Source organism: Ochotona princeps, chromosome 10, assembly GCF_030435755.1.
Source record: "Ochotona princeps isolate mOchPri1 chromosome 10, mOchPri1.hap1, whole genome shotgun sequence".
Classification (NCBI taxonomy): domain Eukaryota; kingdom Metazoa; phylum Chordata; class Mammalia; order Lagomorpha; family Ochotonidae; genus Ochotona; species Ochotona princeps.
The window spans coordinates 59,311,109-59,331,489 of record NC_080841.1 but is presented as its reverse complement, the minus strand read 5'-3'; the positions used below and the strand labels follow the sequence as shown (position 1 = coordinate 59,331,489).

Sequence of the window (20,381 nt, the reverse complement as noted above, 5' to 3'; positions counted from 1 at the left end):
TGTATATAGTCACAAGGAACGTTCTCCTGTTAGGAAGATATACACTCAACTACTGCAGGTCAAGTGTCAGAAAGTTCGCAACTTTGTTTCACGGTGTTTTGAAAAATAGTGTCTGTGTGTAAATATTTACTTTGCCATAGTAAATATGGCAAAATGTCAACATTAGTTAGCGTAGATGAAAGAATATGCCTGTATTCAAACTTTCCCGTTTCAACTTCTTTTGTAGATCTGAAATTTTCCAAAATAAATATTTAATGAGTTAATTTCCCCAACCTCCACACCTTCATGTACTGGTAATATCATCCAGGGTGTGGTGGGGGGAGTGGGAGGGTGGAAAGTCATTTGTGAACTCCAAGGTTCCAGAGATTTTCTAAACTAAGCTAGTGCTGAATATTAGGAAATGTCAACAAAATGGTCAAGCGAGGCTGGAATCAACAAGCTCCTACTGACTGGGGTGGACACCATGGCACAGGTGAAAGCTTCAGCCGTCAGTGCTGGCATCCCATACGGGCTCCAGTTCCAGCGCGTTCCAGATGCCCCATTCTGATCCAATTCTTCTGCTTACGGGCTGGGAAAGCAGCAGCAGCTGGCCCAAGTGCCTGAATCCCCGCACCCACATGGGAGATTCGGAAGATGCTCCTGGCTTCAGATTGGTCCAGCAGACATTTGGGGAGTGAACCAATCAATGAAAGGTTTCTTTGTATAACTCTGCATTTCAAATAAATAATCCTTTTTTTTCTGTTGCAGACAGAAAGGTTTATTTGCGAAGGGACCAGGTGAGGGGGGAAGGGAGAGGGAAGGCGAAGCGCCTCCTGAGAGAAATCCAGGAGGTGGGGTGCCTTTCGAAAGAGGAGACACCCTCAAATAAATAATCTTTTAAAAAAAGGGGGGGTTGTGGGAAATCCAGAAGGTCCCTGATAGTCTTTGAGACAGAAAAATCAGTACATCAACGGGCATCTCTCGAGCTTCTTGCTCCTTCTCCACAGACTGTCATTTGCTGACACACAATATTTTCTTATCTATTGGGATTTTCAAGACTTATTTTTTTAACTATTGTGTTCACAAATCTGGAATAATCCCTACAGAGCAATACATACCTACTCAGAAACTCATAGTTTATTTGCATGGCACATAAACCAATGTGTTAAATAGACTGTGTTGGACACACAGCGCATAGTCAAGAAACAGTAAGCCGGTCATTGTAACCTGGCAACCCAAAGGCTGAGTGTAGCTTAACAACAAGATTAGTTTTGTTTACAAACGAGTAATTTTAAGTTCCGTTTACAATGTTTATATGTTTTTAAAGGTTTATTCTTCTTTACTGGAAGGATCTGCCATGCGCTGGTTCACTCCCCAAACGGCCACAATGGAGCCAGGAGCTTCTCCCAGATCTCCTACACGGGCGGAGGGGTTCAAGCACTTGGGCCATGCTCTGCTGCTTTCCCAAGCCATAAGCAGGGTGCTGGATGGGACGTGGAGCAGCCAGGAGTAGGGCCGACGGCCCCATGGGATGCCGGCCCCAGAGGTCAGAAGAGGAGCATGCGGAGCCATCGCGCCGGCCGCAGACGCCAAGGCAGGAGAGGATCTGACGCGGTTAACTTGTAACACACGGCTCTGTTACTCCTGTTAACGCTTTAACATCTCCCGGGCATATCCAGTTCCCTCGTTTGCCCCTATATCACTGCTGATTCCCTCTTTCGCCCCAAGTAAAGCACCCACACCCGAGTCCCCCGCACCTGTAGTCCACCTGCGCCTCGCCTCGCCAGTTTCCGGTCGGCTTCCAGCCCCGAGAATCGACACCGAGCCGTCGCTTCGCTCCCCCCACAGGGCGGAGCTTTCTCATCGACGCGGTCGGCGTGCGTCTCGTGCTGCCTCTCCCCCGGCGGCCGTCCAGCGGGAGGCGGAGCGAGCCCAAAATGGCGGCTCTCAGGCTGGCGGGCTCCTTGCTGCTGGGGTTTTGAGGTGGTCGCCCGGGGTCTAGGGGAGGCTTCCCCGCCGCGGGGGCCCTAGAGGATGAATCGAGAAGTCTACTAAGGTCAGGCGGCGGGGCTGGAGAGCAGTGGCAGCAAGGGCTGCGGTGGCGTCTACACACCGGGATGTGCGAGAGTTACTCCAGGTCGTTGTTGAGGGTCTCGGTGGCGCAGATCTGCCAGGCGCTGGGCTGGGACTCGGTGCAGCTCAGCGCCTGCCACCTCCTCACGGACGTGCTGCAGCGCTATCTGCAGCAGCTGGGCCGGGGCTGCCATCGGTACTCTGAGCTCTGTGAGTACCGGGCTGGGGTGAGGGAGGGCTGCCCCACGTAAGTCACCAGTGACACCTCCGTCTCCCCGTTCCTCTGTCCGCATCCCCCGGGCTCAGCGTTCTGCCTGCCGCCCCGAGATCGCCTAGCACCTCTGCTTCCCACAGCCCTGGCGGGTGGTGATGGGGAGGGGTTCCACGGTCGCTGAAAACTCCAGTCATCCCTTTTGGTGCCTCTTTTCTCATCCGCTAACTTCCCGCCACCAGCCCGGAGCCCAATCTCCGCTCCGAGCTCCGCACCCTCCTCCCTCGCCTCTCTCGGAAAAGGTGCCCTGGTGTGGCTCGTGGTCTCTTGTTGGCTGTGGACAAACTCATCTCCAGAATGCCCCACACTCCCTTCTACCCAGGTCCTTTGCCTCCCTTGCCCGCAAACTACTACAACTAGTTGTCACAGGCGCTCCGTCTACCGGCCGCTTCTCTCTACACTGGCCAGCCCGGACTCGGTGACAGCTCCACTCTGTCAGGGACACTGCCTCTTTCCTGTGTCTATTCGTTTCGCTCACAGGATCTCCACTTCGGTTTTCCCAGGGCGGACTGTCAGTTTCGACTAACTTTCACTTACATCTGAATTACCCATTGGCTTCCTCCTTCATATTTTCTGAAGTGAAGTGGACGGATCACAATGTAACACGACTACCCAGGTGGTCTGAGGGTTTGATTTCTAAATGAGTGAATACAGCTTGGGGGTGTTTCACAATTTGGGGACGTTTTAAAAGAAGGTGCACATCTTGTCAGTGTGGTGAAGCGGGGGACTAACACCCATTTTGGATGTAGGGAAAACAGAAGTATTTCCTAGGATATTTTATTTTTTTTTAAAAGATTTTTATTATTATTATTGGAAAGCCGGATATACAGAGAGGAGGAGAGACAGAGAGGAAGATCTTCCATCCGATGTTTCACTCCCCAAGTGAGCCGCAACGGTCGGTACGCGCCAATCCGATGCCGGGACCAGGAACCTCCTCCGGGTCTCCCACGCGGGTGCAGGGTCCCAAAGCCTTGGGCCGTCCTGAACTGCTTTCCCAGGCCACAAGCAGGGAGCTGGATGGGAAGTGGAGCTGCCGGGATTAGAACCGGCGCCCATATGGGATCCTGGGGCTTTCAAGGCGAGGACTTTAGCCGCTAGGCCACGCTGCCGGGCCCTAGGATATTTTATTTTGTCAACGGGCCATAAACTGAAACATTGAGCCCCACTGTGCTTCTTAGGACCCCAATTCCATTCCCAGTTTGCATAGTGCTGCCCAAATCATCTCTCCATCGCACACAGTTCTGATCCTGTCATTGTTGAAAGTATTTCAGATGTATTCATTGTTTACAGTGTAAAACTAAAGTCTCAACACTGCACAGTTGCTTTGGTGAGCTAGCATCTTATCTTGTGTCACCCTGCCACTAATCTGCTACCTTGCTGAGCTACCTGTCTTTTCTAGAACATTTTAAGCCGTCCATTACTGCTAGCATGCCTTTTCCTGCAGTATGCTCTCTCCCCTGCCCTGCCAGTGGTACTACGGACATCTTGAGATACACTTAACACTTGCTCTAGCGGACTCATGTTATCTGCTCTCATCATTCTGTGTATATCTCTGTTATGCTGTTTATCAGCTTGTTTTGTAATCTGTTTATGTCCCCTCATCCTCTCCCAGAAACAAATCGCTTATATTTGTGTTCTGTAACCTAGTATGAGGCCACAATGTAATAGGCACCCAGGGAATCGCTGTTGGATAAATGAACCAATAATCTTACTAGCATAATATTAGCTGAACTTTTTGGGTTCCAAAAATGGATATTTTTTTTAAAGATTTATTCATTTTTTTTATTACAGCCAGATATACACAGAGGAGGAGAGACAGAGAGACAGAGATCTTCCATCCAATGATTCACTCCCCAAGTGAGCCGCAATGGGCCGATGCGAGCCGATCCGAAGCCGGGAACCTGGAACCTCTTCCGGGTCTCCCACGCGGGTGCAGTGTCCCAAAGCTTTGGGCCGTCCTCAACTGCTTTCCCAGACCACAAGCAGGGAGCCAGATGGGAAGTGGAGCTGCCGGGATTAGAACCGGCGCCCATATGGGATCCCGGGGCTTTCAAGGCGAGGACTTTAGCTGCTAGGCCACTGCTGCCGGGCCCCAATGAATAGTTTTGAATGCTTGTTTTCACCAGTACTTCACAATTTGTAACTGCAAAGTAACTGCTTTTGCTATTACCCTGAAGGTAGACCACCAACAGAATACTGTTACCCTGCCCCTGGACAGAAGGCTTGCCTACCTATACTGTTACCTTTTTGTCCAGTCTAGCCTGTTTTTTTGCTACCAAGTTCCCTAAGAAAGAAATTTTTGTGTGACTAGATACTTAAAAATCTCTTGAATACGTAGTTACATTTTCAGCCTGTAGTCAGAATCAGAATATATGCAGGCATTCTGTGGTACTCCTGTGAAAACATCAAGGATAATTGTAAGTGCTCATGTGAACCTTGTTTCTAATTACCCAATTTCTATAGTTAATTTTCTTGGTTTTCAGGAGAATGCAATTGCCAGGGTCATTATTCCCCGTTGTGGTTTGTTTTTTTTTAATGCTAATTTTGGTATGCTTATTGGCATTTTTAGATTTGTTTTCTTCCCTTTATGCTATTAAGACTTCAGAATCAAATTCTGGGGACTGCTGCCGTGATTGGGTGGGCTACTCCTCCACCTGCTAGTGCCAGCATCCCATATGGATGCTGCTTGTAGTCTTAGCTGTGACACTTTGGATTCAGCTACCTGCTTATGACTCAGGACAGCAACAGAGGATGGCTTAAGTCCTGGGGCTCCTGCACCCACATAGGAGAAATAGAGAAAGCTTCCGGCTCCTGGCTTCAGATCAGCTCCAGCCTTTGAGGCTTCGGAGAGTGAAACTGTAGATGGAAGCTTCTCTCTCTCTCTCTCTCTCTCTCTCTCTCTCCTTTGCTCTGTATATCTGCTTTTCTTTAAAAAAAAAAAAAAAACTATTTATTTTTATTGGAAAGGCAGATATACAGGGATATACAGGGTCCCAAAGCTTTGGGCCATAAGCAGGGAGCTGGATGGGAAGCGGGGCCGCTGGGATTAGAACCAGCACCCATATGGGATCCCAGTGCGCTTAAGTCAAGGACTTGAACTGCTGTGCTATTGCGCTGGGCCCTATTTGCCTTTCAACTAAAAATAAATAAATCCTTATTAAAAAATAAGGAATAAATCAGATCCTGTAACCTCAGGTTACCAATGTATAATCTTACATTCATTTTTGTCTTTTTTTCTAAAGATTTATTTATTTTTATTGGAAAGGCAGATATACAGAGAGCAGGAGAGACAGAGAGGAAGATCTTCTGTCCGATGGTTCACTCCCCAAGCGGCCGCAATGGCTGGAGCTGAGCTAATTCGAAGCCAGGAGCCAGAAGCTCTTCCGGGTCTCCCACGCAGGTACAGGGTCCCAAGGCTTTGGGCCATCCTCGACTGCCTTCCCAGGCTACAAGCAGGGAGCTGGATGGGAAGCGGTGCCCATATGGGATCCCAGCACGTTCAAGGCGAGGACTTTAACCACTATGCTATCGTGTTGAGCATCACTTACAAACTAAAACCTGTACTAGGTGTTGTAGAGTTACTAAAACACAATCGAGGGTGTCAAAGTGTCAGCAAAAACCAACCAATGTTTTTTTATTCCTTAAAAAAAATCTCTCCCAAGATAAAACATGTATTTGAAGTTACTATTAATTAAACAAATACAGAATTTTAAAATTTCCATTAAGTGAAAATTCTCCCAGGCATTTAGGGGCCAATGTTTCTGTGTTGAGTTATACTGTGTGTAAAATAGGCGTGCATTGCTAAAGCAAGTGCTCAGTCTCAGACTGCTTCCTCAAGCCTGGAGCTGTAGCCTGATTATTGCAAGTTGTATGGAACGAATGCCAAACCAGGAAGATTAAGGAGAGGTAGTTGTGGACTGTGGGTTCTATGGTAGATTGCCTCACAGGAAAAGAAAGTTATATTTGGGGTAAGCTAAAAAATATGTTTCTATAAAGGTAGAGATTATTCCAGATTCAGGGATAGCATAGACTGTGGTGTCCACATAAGATTAAGGATGAAAAAAATATCAGAAAGATGACAGCTTGACATATGGGTAGCTAGTTTATTTGAAGAGTGTTCAACAGAATGAAATCAGGTTCTGGAGGGACATAAAAAAGTTGATCGGAGTATGAAAACATATGGTAGGAAACATTGTATGCGTGTAAGTAGGAAATCGATAGTATGATGGCAGTAGTTTTTGTTTTTTTAAGATTTTATTAACTTTTCTTATTGGAAAGGCAAATTTACAAACAGAAGGAGTAACAGAGAAAGATCTTCCATCCACTGATTCATTCCCCAAGCGGCCACAATGATCAGGCTGAGCCAGCCAATCAGGAGCCAGGAGCCAGGAGCTTCTTCCAGGTCTCCCACACAGGTTCACGGTCCCAAAGTTTTGGACCATCGTCTACTACTTTCCCATGCTACAAGTAGAGAGCTAGATGGGAAGTGGAGCAGTTGGGACACAAACCAGTGTCCATATGGGATCCCAGCACTTGCAAGGCAAGGATTTAACCATTGACCCATGACATTGGACCCCAACAGCGGTTTAATTTTTTTAAGAAAATTTTGCTGGCAGTGGAGTTCAAGTGGGCAGAACTTGAAACTGTATTTAATAATGAGTGGTAGTAGGAAGAGAGAGAAAAATATATCTGAAACCATAGTAGAAAAGAGGCAGGGGGTACCAGAAGATCTTGGGTTGGAACTGCAAGGGTCTGGTGAATTGAAGGTCGTCAGTGTTTTTCAGACTGAGAGGACAATAGTGTAATAGGAATGGAAGTGTTGAAATGCACATCTCCATTCAGTAAGATGAAGAAGGAACTTTTTTTTTTCCTTTTTTATACATCACAGAAGGATGTATTGTAGGACAATTCAAAGACTGGACAAGTGTTTGAAGTTAGAAGTAAAGTCTCCTGCTTCAGTTGTACTACTGACTGTACTGCAGCTTCTACCCCTGAAACTGTTAGCCGTTCATCATATATCCTTGCAGACTTTTTTGTGGGCCTGTGAGCACGTGTGTATGTGTTTTATTTATTTATTTATTGGAAATTTAGATTTACAGAGAGAAGAGACAGAGAGAAAGAGTTTCCATCTGCTGGTTCACTGCCCAGGTGTCCACAATGGCTAGAGCTGAGCTAACCTGAAGCCAGGAGCCTCTTCTGGGTATTAACATTGTTTACATAATCGATAGGGATACATGCACATGTTAGTCTCCAATCACGGATAGGAAGGTAGAGGCCTGGAACAAAGTAGGTAGGACAAATGTTTCAGTTTTTTTCTTCTGCATCTGCAGCAACAGGGAGAGAAAGGGCCCACTCCCAGCTGTCAAACTACAATAGCACCCAGCGATGGGGGACAGTCATTTGATGCCGTACAGGCCGCAATGTGGGGAATAATATTTTAAGGATGTTACTTGAGTGTTTTTGGTAGTTCCAAGATATTACTGACTTCATTGCACCAGGGTTGAGAAAATCTTTCCAACCTATTTGCTGACCAGGTCCACCTTAGTGCATCCACAGGCTCAGGAACAAAGCTTGGCCAGGAGAATACAACAAAGCTTATTGCAAAATTGGCCAGGAAAGTGGTCCAACCTGTTCTGCTTTTCATCCTCTGATGTGGCACTCAGCATCCTCTGTTGGCCTAGATGAACTGACCGTCATGTCCCCTGTGTGCATCTGGCCATGCTGTCCACAGGTCTCAGCAACTGAGGAATCCTGGTCTCTGCATGCTATGAGGTTGGACTACTACATTGTGATTTTTTCCCCTGTGGCCAGGGTTCAATCCAGCATCTAACTGGGGAGTCCCCCAGGAAACCTCACCTGAGTGACCTCAGATTTGACTCTTGTGTACACCAGCCAGTGTAGGGTCAGGTTTGGTCTGTCACCTGCACCAGCCAATGCACATACTGTTGGATGCAGCTGCCTGATCAGTTTAGCCCTCAACCCATGTTTCATGCAACTGATGGATGCTGTGGCCTAGCCCAGCCCAGCCCACCATAGGTGTGGTCTTCATGCATGCCAGTAGGTGCTGTGGTCCAGTGGGGATGACCTCTAGTAAACCCCACCAGGCCTGGTTTTTGTGTCTGTTGGCATGTGCTGCACCCTAGTCCGGCCTGTCCTGTATCCATTCTGTCTCTTGTACACACTGATGGGTGCTGCAGCCTAGCTTAGTCCAACCCACCCCCAAATGTGGCCCAACCATGTGCCAACAGGTACTACTGCCTTGACCAGCCTGGCCTGCCCTTAGACCTAGCTCTCATGCTCACTAGCAGGAGCTGCAGTCCCCACAGCAAGGGAATGCCCACAATTCCTCTACTAGTCCAGATCCCAGCCCTGGATCTTGCACCTTCTGGGTGGTACTGCAGTCCAACCTGACGTGGCTCACCCCCAGTCCAGTCCCGGCACTTTCCAGCAGGTGCTACAGCCTAGCCTAGTCCGATGTGCCTTCAGTCCAGTCTGTCCCCGGTTCCAGCTCATTACTCACCAGTGGAAGCAGCAGCCCAACAAGGGAGTCCCTGGAATTCCCCTACCATGCCCACTGCCAGTCTTGGGCCTTGCACATGCCAGTGGGTGCTGTGTCCCAATCTGAGCTGGCCTTCCCCCATCAGCATTCACCAGCAGGTGTTACAGCCTAGCCTAGCCTGGCCCACAACCAGCCATCATGTGAACTCTTGGGTGTTGCAGTCCAACACAGACTGACCTGCACCCTGTCCTTGCTCTCTCTTGTGTGAGTGTGTGCTGTGGACCTGCCCAGTCTGGCCCACCCCTAGACCCAGGCCACACATATGCCGATGGGTGCTACTGCCTTATCTGGCCTGGTCTTCCCGCAGCCCTGGCTCTTGTGCTCACCAGCTGGAGTTGTAGCCTAGTAAGGGAGTTGAGTTCAATTTTTCTTTAGACTATTCAAAATTAGAATCTTGAATTTTCATAAACACTTAAATATACACAGAGACAAATTTTGTTAAGGGACATGGGAAAAAAAACTGCTTTTGTAATGAGAATCTCGTTACTTGTAACATTTTTAGATGTTTGCTAATTATTTTCATCTGCTTGAAGGCCAAGCAACATTGAGAAAGAGAGATCCATCTGTTGGTTCACTCCCCGATACCCCCAACAGCCAGACCTGTTGCAGGGCAAAGCCCTGAGTCTGGAACTGTTATCTGTGCTTCTCACGTGGGTGGCAGGGGCTCAGGCACTTGAGCGATCAGCTGTTGCCCTCCAGGATGCATTGCCAGGAAACTGGATCAGAATTAAAATGGCTAGGATTCAAACCAACATCCCAGTATGGGGTGCAGGGATCCCAAGCAGCTGTTTGATCTTTTTGGCTGTAATTGTACTCTACATCTAAGTGTGTATCTTCTTAATAATTTTTATGCAATGTCTTCTAATTGCATTTGAAAATTTGTATGTAAATTTTATTACATTTCTTTGTATTCTTAAATTTGAAAAATTGAGCAGCATAATTCATCCCAACAGATATTTATTGAGTACTAGCAATAAACCGCTATTTTAGGTTTCAGGGTTGCATCATTGAACAGCAGAAATGAAGAGAACATGAACTTCGTTAACACATTACACCAGTTATTTAACAACAACAATAATAAATGCTTTGTTGAGTATTTACGTTGTGGAAGCTACTATTCTGGATGCTTTTGACCATATGTATACTACTTAAAAAAAAAACAAACCACTTACTTTATTTGGAAGGCAGGGACGCAGAAACAGAGGGACCAAGGGACTTCTTTCAGTCTCTGGTTTATTCCCGCAGAGCCCACACAACCAGGCTGAGCCTGGCTAAATCGATAAGCATTGAACCCTGTCCAGTCTCCCATATGGGTGGCAGGGACACAAGTGTTTGGACCTTAATCAGCTGCTTCCTGGAGTTGGCATTAGTAGGGAGCTGGATCAGAACAGAGTACAGGACTTGACCAATGTGGGATGCCTGGTATCCCAAATAGCGTTATAAGCAGTGTGCCAGCTGCCTGCCCTGTAAACTGTTTTTGATATTTATGACCTAGCTGATCACTCTAGTGGCTTTTATGGTGTTTGGGGTAGTTGTCAAATCACATTTTAAAGTGGCTTTTAAAAATCAGCATTTCGGGCCTGGCGTGGTAGCGTAGTGGTTGAAGTCCTCACCTTGAACACCCCGGGATCCCATATAGGCATCAGTTCTAATCCCGGCGGCCCCGCTTCCTGTCCAGCTCCCTGCTTGTGGCATGGGAAGGCAATCAAGGATGGCCCAAGGCCTTGGGGCTCTGCACCCATGTGGGAGACCTGGAGGAAGTTCCTGGTTCCTGGCATCAGATCGGCTCAGCAACAGCCATTGAGGCCACTTGGAAAATGAACCATCGGATGGAAAATCTATCTCTCTTTCTCTGTAAATTTCACTTTCCAATGAAAAATGAGTAAACTCTTTTTAAAGTCAGCATTTTGGTACTTAAATAATGTATTGCTTGAAATTTATAAAATTCTCTCTAATAATTGGGTCTTAAATATGTAGCATATTTGATCCTGAGCTCAATACTTTGTACTTAATTACTTAATGCTTTTTAACTATTTCAAAAAAACATTTGTGGGTTTTACTTAAAATTTTGTTTGCTTTTAACTTTGTTTCAGATGGCCGAACAGACCCAATTTTGGATGATGTTGGTGAAGCTTTCCAACTCATGGGGGTTAGTCTGCATGAACTAGAAGACTATATTCACAATATTGAACCTGTCACTTTTCCACATCAGATCCCCTCATTTCCTGTCAGCAAGAACAATGTACTTCAGTTTCCTCAACCTGGAAGTAAAGACGCAGAGGAAAGAAAAGAATACATTCCTGACTACCTGCCACCCATCGTGTCTTCTCAGGAAGGTTTGTGGGTGTTTGTTTCTTCCTCCTGTGTTAATAGTTCAAGTGCTCTTACTCTTCTTATTTTTCCTGCTGTGCCTACATGTAAGTTCTAGAAATGCAGTTAAAATATTGTTATGTTCTTTAGAAATTATTCTAATCCTTAGGCCAACAGGCTTCATTCAGCATGTCGTTAGGTTCTGTCGACTGAGTCGTTTATCTCCTTTGTAGGTTTTGAGTAGGAGAAAGCAGAATATGGTCATGGATAAAAACTTTTCACTAGACATATGAAAGTATCTCCAAAAGTTCATTCAAAAGTACAATTAAAAGATAAAAATTTGTGACAGGCATTGCAGCACAGCAAGTTATGCTGCCACTTGGGATGACTGCATACTATTTTGGAGTTTCAATTTGAGTCACTCCTTCTCTCTTTTTTTTTTTTTAAGAAATTTATTTTTATTGGAAAGTCAGATAGGAAGAGAGACAGAGATGAGAATCTTCTGTCCAGTGATTCGCTCCCCAAACAGCCGCAGTGATCAGAGATGAGCTGATCCAAAGCCAGGAGCCAAGAGCTTCTTCCAGGTCCCCCACATGGGTGCAAGGTCCCAAGACTTTGGGCCGTCCTCAACTGCTTTCTCAGGCCACAAGCAGGGAGCTGGATGGGAAGCGGGGCTGCCGGGATTGGAACTGGTGCCCATATAAGATCTTGGTGAATGCAAGAAAACAACTTTAGCCACTAGGCTACCACGTTAGGCCCCCTTTTCTTCTTCTGATCCAGCTTCCCATTAATACACCTGGGAAGGCAACAGGTGATGACTCAAGTGTTTGGGTGCTTACCATCCGTGTGGGAGACCTGACTATAGTTCAGGCTCCCAGCTTCAGTGTGCCCCACTCTCAGCTCTCGAATGCATGTGGAGAGTGAACAAGCATAGAGAAGATCTCTCCTGTCTGCCACTGTGCCTTTCAAGGAAATAAGCAAATGAATCTTTTAAGACATGTTTATTTTGGTGCAAAACCATTGTGAAATCCTTGCAAAGAAAATAATACATATTTTTCATGAAGTTTTTGAAAATCTCATATGCATGGATTTCAAAATCTTTCAATTCCCTCTTCCATGAACTTTTTAAGAGTTTTCTTATATATGAGAGTAGGGTATCAAGTAGTTTAGGAAAAGCTTTGAAACAGAAAATTGGGGTACCCTTTTCTCTCCTATTGTTAATGTAAGCTGACTACCATTGTTTTACATTAAGATTGGGAAGTGAATGAGTTACTCTGACCATTCACTGATGTTATTAAGATGCACCCTTGTTTTTCATGGTGAGCAGAAATGTTGATTGTTTGGTCATGTTGAACTTTGGTTATAAAATAATAATTAGGCACAGCAACGTATCCTGTTGTGGACTCTTCTTTCTGTGTGATTCTACTTGTTGATCGAGTTCTGCAATGTAAGTACAGAATATTTTTCCTCATAACAAATAGGAAAACTGCAATTTTGTTCTTTTCACAATCCTAAAATTACATGTATACTTGAGCACAATGCAGATGATGCCAGAAGTAACTTTGATTTATGGTTTTTAAGTTGTGACAATATATAGATAAAATTGACCAGCTTACTTGTTTTGTGACATGCAGTTGTGTGGCATTAAGTAGATTCACATCACCCCATCTGTCTCCAGAACTTCTCATCTTTGGCATTGAAACTGTCTCGTTAGAATTAGTTCCCATTCTCTGCTTCCTTCAGCCTGTTCTGCGTCATCTATTTTATTTCTCTGTGAATTGATCCACTGTAGATAGTTCTAATAAATTTGGAATTGTGTAGTCTTTTAGCATAACATCTTGAAAGTACTTCCCTCTGGTAGCAGGTGACAGAAATTTCTTCCTTTTAAGGTAGACTGCTAAAATATGTGTTCACTGCCATTTGTTCTCCCTTTTGGCTGTTGTGAATAATATTGGTGTGAATATTAGTGTGCAAATAAGTCTTCAGGTCCTTAGTTTGATTTCTTTGGCTATATACCCAGACGCAGATTGGCTGGATCATACATTATTTCTGTATATAATTTCTGATGGACCATCATACGATTTTCACAGTGACTAACCCCATTTTGCTGTCCCACCACTGTCACCCTAAGGATTTCTTCTAGTTCATTTCTTACAAGCTAAAAGCATTTTGAAGTGTTACTTATTTGTGTCATGGACTAGGTTTGAACTTTTTTTCGCAGTCTGTGTGTTTGTATTGCCTCATCTGAAAAGCTAGACAAGTATTAGATCTCAGTGGAAAGGCTTTGTTGTGAGTCAGTTGCCCATTATCTCTCTGGATCTTCAGTACAGTAGACTGTTTCATAGAGCACAGTGCTGTAGGCCAGTATGCTAAAAACAAAGCATTGTATCCGCGCTTCGTGATAGCTGCGATACACGCGGAAGGGGAAGGAACTTGCTAGCCTTTGGAAGATTGTCATAATTCTGAGTTGAGTCCCTTGCAGTAGACTCTGCTCAGTAGTTTGTCGTTCTGTAATTCAGATCCTTAGAGGTGAACACTCACTGAAGCCAGGAGTCAGTATTGCCAGGGTCCAAGGCAGTGCTTCGGACAAAGCTGCTCGGGGTGTGCTCTAACTGTGTCCATCAGTACAGGTCCTTGTTTCTCCTCCTTTCCAGACCTACTCATGGCATTGGCAGTAGGACAGGAAAATATACAAATGAATCTTCATTGTCCTCAGTTTCCCTTAGTAGTTGCTTAAAATGCTGTCCCCTGCCAACTTCCCTAGATTTGTTTGTATTTGCAGCCTTTAAGAAACTCACTTATATTCTCCTTTATAAAATTCTCTTTAAGCTTTGCATTGTCTGATGTCACTGTTTTTTAATCTTTTTTTTTTACACAGATTTATTTATTTTTATTGGAAAGGCAGATTTATATAGAGAAGGAGAGACAGTGAGAGGGGTCTTCGATCCCTGGTTCACTCTGCAAATGGCTGCAACCGCTGGAGCTGAGTTGATGCAAAGCTAGGAGCTTCTTCTGGGTCTCCCACATGGGTACAGGTGCCCAAGGTCTTGAGCCCTCCTCCACTATTTTCACACTCCATAAGCTGGAAGCTGGATCAAGAGTGGAACTACTGGGATATGAATCAGTGCCCATAAAGGATACTGATGCTGGCAGGTGGAAGATTAGTCTGTTGAGCTATAACACCAGCCCTGTTTTTAGCTTAAGAAACCCACACTGAATATATGTTCTGTAAACAGAAATTTATTTACTTTAAAAAATGCGGTCATGGCTGGTGCCTCTGCAAGCATTTGGAGAATGAACCAAAAGATAAAAGATCTCTTCGCTGTTTCCCTTTTTCAAATAAAATGAAAATAAATAAATAAATAAATAAATAATAAATGCCAGCATTATTTAATGAGGGTTACTTGGCAGAGGCCGATAATAGCTGGCTGAAAGGAGTTTCATTTTCTCTTATGTAGCGAGGCCATGTGTGACCGTGATCCTAGAATTTCCTTCTTTGATGTTATTAAATACAATTCATGAATCATCCTAGATATTTTCTTTTTTGTTATGTTTACTTTTATCTTTTTGATTATTTATCTATCTATTTGAAGGACAGAATTACTGAGAGACAGAGATCTTCCATCCACTGGTTCACTCCCACAATAGCTACAATGGTCAGAGCTGAGCTGGTGGTCTGAAGGCAGAAGCCAGGAGTATCTTCCAGGTCTCCCATATGGGTGCAGAGGGCCAAGCACTCGGACCATCTTCCACTGCTTTCTCAGGTTCATTAGCTTGGACCCGGATCAAAAGTGAAGCAGCTGGGACTCAGCCTGTTCTCATGTGGGACGGCAGTTTCATAGGTAGCAGCTTAACGCGATGTGCTGCAACACTGGCCTCTATCCTAGATGATGCAAGTAGTGCTAGTTTATTAATCCAGGCTATGTCTTGTCCTTTCAAAGTTAATTTTGGTGTGATTCTGAAACTTTTAGTTTAATGCTACTTGAAGATACATAGAATTTGCATTTGGGCTCAGTATGAATCACATGCTAGGAGGAAAGTTTTGAGGCTTTATAGAAGAAGAAAGTCAACGTAAGTTGCTGATATAGGTTGAGAAGCCCTTATCTGAATGCTTGGTACCAGAGTGCTTCAGATTTAGGATTTTTTCATCAATTGGAACATTTGCTTGTACATGATGAGGTATCTTGGATAGCAAAAATTTGCTTTTGCATATACCATATACATATAGCCTGAAAGTAGTTTTATTTTGTTGTGATTTATTTTATTTTATTTGTCTTTCTCTGAAAGGCAGATTGAGTGGAGAAGGTAGGAAATCTTCAGTTTTCTGATTTTTCCCCAAATACCCACCAACATCAGCTTATGTGGGCCAGGCCAAAGCCAGGAGTCCAGAACTTAGTACAGATCTCCTGCGTGGCTGATAGGAACCCAGCCACATGAACCATTGCTTCCTGCCTCCCAGAGTGCATCAGAGTAGAAAGTGAATCCCAGTGCAGCTGGATGGAGGCCAGGCATTGTGAGAGTGGGAACGGGTGTCTCGGGCAGCATCCACCTGCCGTGCCCAGTGTCCAGCCTTGAGATGAGCGTTTACATCAGTGAACTCATCAGTGGTGACAACTAGGGCATACATGCATCGCTCAGTTTCACATGATTAAGCCCGAACTTTTGTATTCTCCATTTTTAATTTTTCATCCATGTTCTTTACTTTGCTTTTGGAACTCTAATTTTGTTAGGCTTTTTGCCTCTCTGTCTCATTTTTACATACTCTAATTATAGTTACATTGCGTAGTAATTCTTGATTTTTTTCTATCTTTTTAGAAACTTTGGGTTCAGATTGGAAACATTGGGCTAATCCTAGTCCTTGGTTCATGCACGTAGTCATCATTGGTTCATGCATGACTTGCATTTAAGATCTGTGTCTTCTGTTCCCCGCTCCCCAAATAGCTGCAACAGCTGACACAGGGACAGACTGAAACCAGGAACCAGGGGTTTCTTTCCAATCTCTCATGTGGGTACAGGAACCCAGCTCTTGGGCAGCCTTCTGCTCTCCTAGTTGTACTTGCAGGGAGCTGGTTCAGAAATGGAATAACTGGGGTTTGAACTGACATCCATATGGCCTGCTGGCATTGCAGGTGGAGGCTTAAACAGCTATACTGCAATGCCTGCTTCTCCTATTTTTATTTTATCTTATTTTATGTTTATTGGAAAGGCAGATATATAGAGAAGAGAAGAGACAGAGAGGAAGATCTTCTGTCCAATGATTCACTCCTAAGTGGCTGCAATGTCTGGAGCTGAGCCAGGAGCCAGGAGCTTCTTCCAGGTCTCCCATGTGGATGTAGGGTCCCAAAGCTTTGGGCTGTTCTTAACTGCTTTTCTAGGCCACAAGCAGGGAGCTGGATGACAATCTGGGTGCCGGGATTAGAACCGGTGCACATATGGGATCCCAGAGCGTTCAAGGTAAGGACTTTAGCCATTAGGCCTGGGTCTGTATTTTCTTAATATCATGTACATATTACACAGTAAAATTCTTTTAAAATATTCAGGTTATTATGTTTAAATACTACTAGGGAAATAGAACTAAGATATCAGACAGCTGGTAATGGAGTTAACTTGAACAGCAGTATATTGATTTTAGATACTGGCTTCTGACTGATATTACTATGCTACAGGAAATGTTTGATTTTTCTTTTCTGAATTACTTGAAGCCAAAGGAAAATCTGTATTTAAAGTCATATACAATATAAATTACAAACATTTTAAAAGGAAATTAACAACCTTTGGGAATGCTGGTTCTCTTTTTCAGCCAACTCTTATGTAAGGGAGAGAAATGTTGTTAATTCATATGATATGCACCTGCTTCATAAGGCTGCGATATGTGACAGGCAGTACAGTCCAATGTATAGCAAGATTTCTTCTCGTTCACGGGAAAAGGATATAAAATGAATCACATGCTTCCGTTTAAAAAAAATTATTGATTTGTTTAAAAAGTGAAGTTCCAAAAAATAATAATAATAAGTACATTTACAGAGGGAGAATGGAGAGAGAGAAAATGAGAATCTCCCATCTGCTGATTCACTCCTTAAATGGCTGCGAGGACCAGGATTGGGCCAGGTCAAAGACAGGAGCCAGGGGCACCATATAGGTCTCTCAGGTGGGGTGCAGGATTCAGGCACTTGAGCCGTCTTCCATTGCTTTCCCTGGCACATTAGCAGGGAGCTGGGATGGAAGTGGAACACTTAGGACTGGAACCAGTGGGATGCTGGCCTGACAGGTGGCAGTTTAATTCACTTCACCACATCAGCCACCCTTGATTTCCCCTTTTTTGATATAGCCACACAAGTGAGTCAACCATTTTTAATCTGAAATATGTTTTCACGGGTACACCATATTTGAAAGTTCTTGGCCCCAGTGTGGTGGCCTAATGGCTAAAGTCCTTGCATTGAGTGCTCTGGGATCCCTTATGGGCACCGGTTCTAATCCCGGCACCCAGATTGCCATCCACCTCCCTGCCTGTGGCCTGTGAAAGCAGTCGAGGACAGCCCAAAGCCTTCAGACACTGCATCTGTGTGGGAGACCTGGAAGAGGCTCCTGGCTCCTGGCTCAGCTCCAGACATTGCAGCCACTTAGGAGTGAATCATTGGGCAGAAGATCTTCCTCTCTGTCTCTTCTCCTCTCTATATATCTGCCTTTCCAATAAAAATAAACAAATCTTAAAAAAAAAAGTTCTTAATGTTATGATTATTGGTACACAATGTAGTTTGCCCTGGGATGAACTGTCCCACATTTTATATTTTATATTTTCCTTTTACATCATTAGGAGCCATAGACAGAGCCAGACATTAGTCATAAAATATTATTAGCAAACTACTATCACAGTCGAAGAGTTCCGTCTCGTTGATCACTGAACTTGGTTTACGTTGAAAACACATTGGCTTGTGTTTCTGCAACTCATGAGTGCTCTGGATAATAATATACAAGGAGAATGGCAAGAATGGCTACAAGTTACAGTAGAAAACATGGAGATGACAGAGTCATTCAGACATGACTCAGCTAGTTAATGAGTATATAGTCTTTCCAAGAAGCTTTACCTTTCTGAACTTCGTATTTGTCATCTATAATATAGGTATAATAATACCTACCATGCCAGTGACAGGGAGGGTTAAGAAAAACAATTTATGAAATAATTATAAGAAATAGGATAATACTGAAAACATAAAACACTTAATAATGAATATTAATTCTCTTTCCATTTCTCCTTCCTGACTTTTTTTTAAAAAGGTCTATTTTATTTTTATTAGAAACTCATAAATACAGAGAGGAGCAGAGACTGAGAGGAAGATCTTCCGTCAATTGATTCATTCTCCAAGCTGCGCCAATCTGAAGCCAGGAGCCAAAAACTTTTCTGGGGTCTTCCACATGGGTGCAGGGTCCCAAGGCTTTCCAGTGCTTTCCCAGGCCACAAGCATGGAGCTGGATGGGAAGTGAGGCTGTCGGGATTAGAACCGATGCCCATATGGGATCCCAGTGCATGCAAGGCAAGGACTTTAGCCACTAGGCTACCATGCCTGGCCGTTTCCTGACCTTTTAAAAACAAAATTTATCTATTTGGAAGGCAGAATTACAAAATCTTCTCTCTGTTGATTCATTCCCTAAATGACCACAACCTCTGGGCCTAGGTCAGGGTGAAGCCAGGGGTCAGGAACCTTATATTGGTCTCCCGGGTGATTTCTCTGGCCGCAAGTACTTGGGCCATCTTCTGCTGCGTTCCGAGGCATGTTACGGGAAGCTGGATGAAAATGAAGCAGCTCAGACTTGACCTGGCACTCATAGGGAATGCTGGTGTTTCTGGAGGTGGCTTAACTCACTGTGCCACAACACCAGCCACTTCCTCCTCACTTTCAAGAAGTTGCTTTTGAATTCACGTGCAGTGTACATTTCCATATTCTCTCTACTGTAAGAATAAATGTAAAACAGTACAGACCTCATATGTTTGGACTGTCAGGGAACATCCGCCGGACAGCTGTGCTGTAGTTGCTGCCTGACTGTTTGATTGAGAGGGAAGGAGTTTGATTAAGAGGGAAGGAGTTGATCTAGACAAATCTTGCCCAGCATATCTGATTATATCTGTTTAGAAATCAGACCACTCTGGAAATATTTTACACAGGCACAGATTCTTGCTTGGACTCTTAGCAGTTCTGATGACTGGCACCCAGTGTGTTCTATCCAAGAACATTCTCTTCCCAGTGTGCCATACTTATTTTCAGAATCACACTAATATCACATTTTCTTGCTTCCAGTTTTATTGTGCTTAGGAACGTCTGCTAATAGTGTGCTGTGCTAAAGGCTTTGGTTTGCACAGTGTGATCACTGGATCATTGGTCAGTGTGGGATCCCCTGGTGGTATGTTGACTGTTTCAGAATGTTTGCATGAGAAAGAAAAGAAAGAAGCAGATACAGTACGCTCTGTTACGTACTGCAAGAAGCTTATTTACCATCCTTAACCTAAGATACCATGCCTTTAAGATGTCTTTTTTTTTAATTTTTGCAAACTTTTTAGAAAGAGTTATATGTTTACAGAAAAAAAATAAGCTGATACTACAGTTTTCTTTTATATTCCATTCCCAAATTCCCCTATTATCATATTACCCTGAAATAATATATTTGGTATAATTAATTAGTTAAAACTGATACATTATTATTATTATTCACTAATGTACATATTTTAGTCAGAAATCCTTGGTTTTTACCTAATGTTCATTATCACGATATCCCACCCAGCGTACCCATGCCATTTAGACTTCAGTTTTCAGCTTGTTTTGATTACTGATGCCCTTCGCAGTTTTGAGGATTGTCATTAAGCTATATCATAACGTGCCCCTGAATTGGAATTTTTCTGTTTTTCTTGTGATTAAACTGGGGAATATGAGTTTTGAAGTTAGAAAAACCAGATAATTAAAACAACAGACTCTGCACCTATGTGGCCAACCTGGCAGAAGTTTCTGGGTTCTAACTGTCTATAGACTGGCCCAGCCCTGGCCATTGCAGCCAGTTGAGAAGTGAACCAGTGGACGAAGTCAATCTCTCTCTCTCTCTCTGACTCTAACGTTGAGGGGGGTGGAAATATCCTGCTAACAGTATTGAACACTGATGTTGTTGACTTTGATCATTTGGTCAAGTTATTGTTTGATTTAT

At 44.1% G+C, this 20,381-nt stretch overlaps 1 protein-coding gene across 1 annotated transcript in view; it reads left to right on the top strand.

The window, feature by feature from the left end:
• Positions 1-1,883: 1,883 nt before the first annotated feature.
• TAF3 (TATA-box binding protein associated factor 3) overlaps positions 1,884-20,381 on the top strand; it is a 191,726-nt gene continuing 173,228 nt past the window's right edge. The window contains exons 1-2 of the mRNA XM_004588508.3: positions 1,884-2,262; positions 10,976-11,218. Of these exons, the coding sequence (XP_004588565.2) occupies positions 2,097-2,262; positions 10,976-11,218 (409 nt within the window). The 5' untranslated portion in view covers positions 1,884-2,096. The remainder of the gene's footprint in view (positions 2,263-10,975; positions 11,219-20,381) is intronic.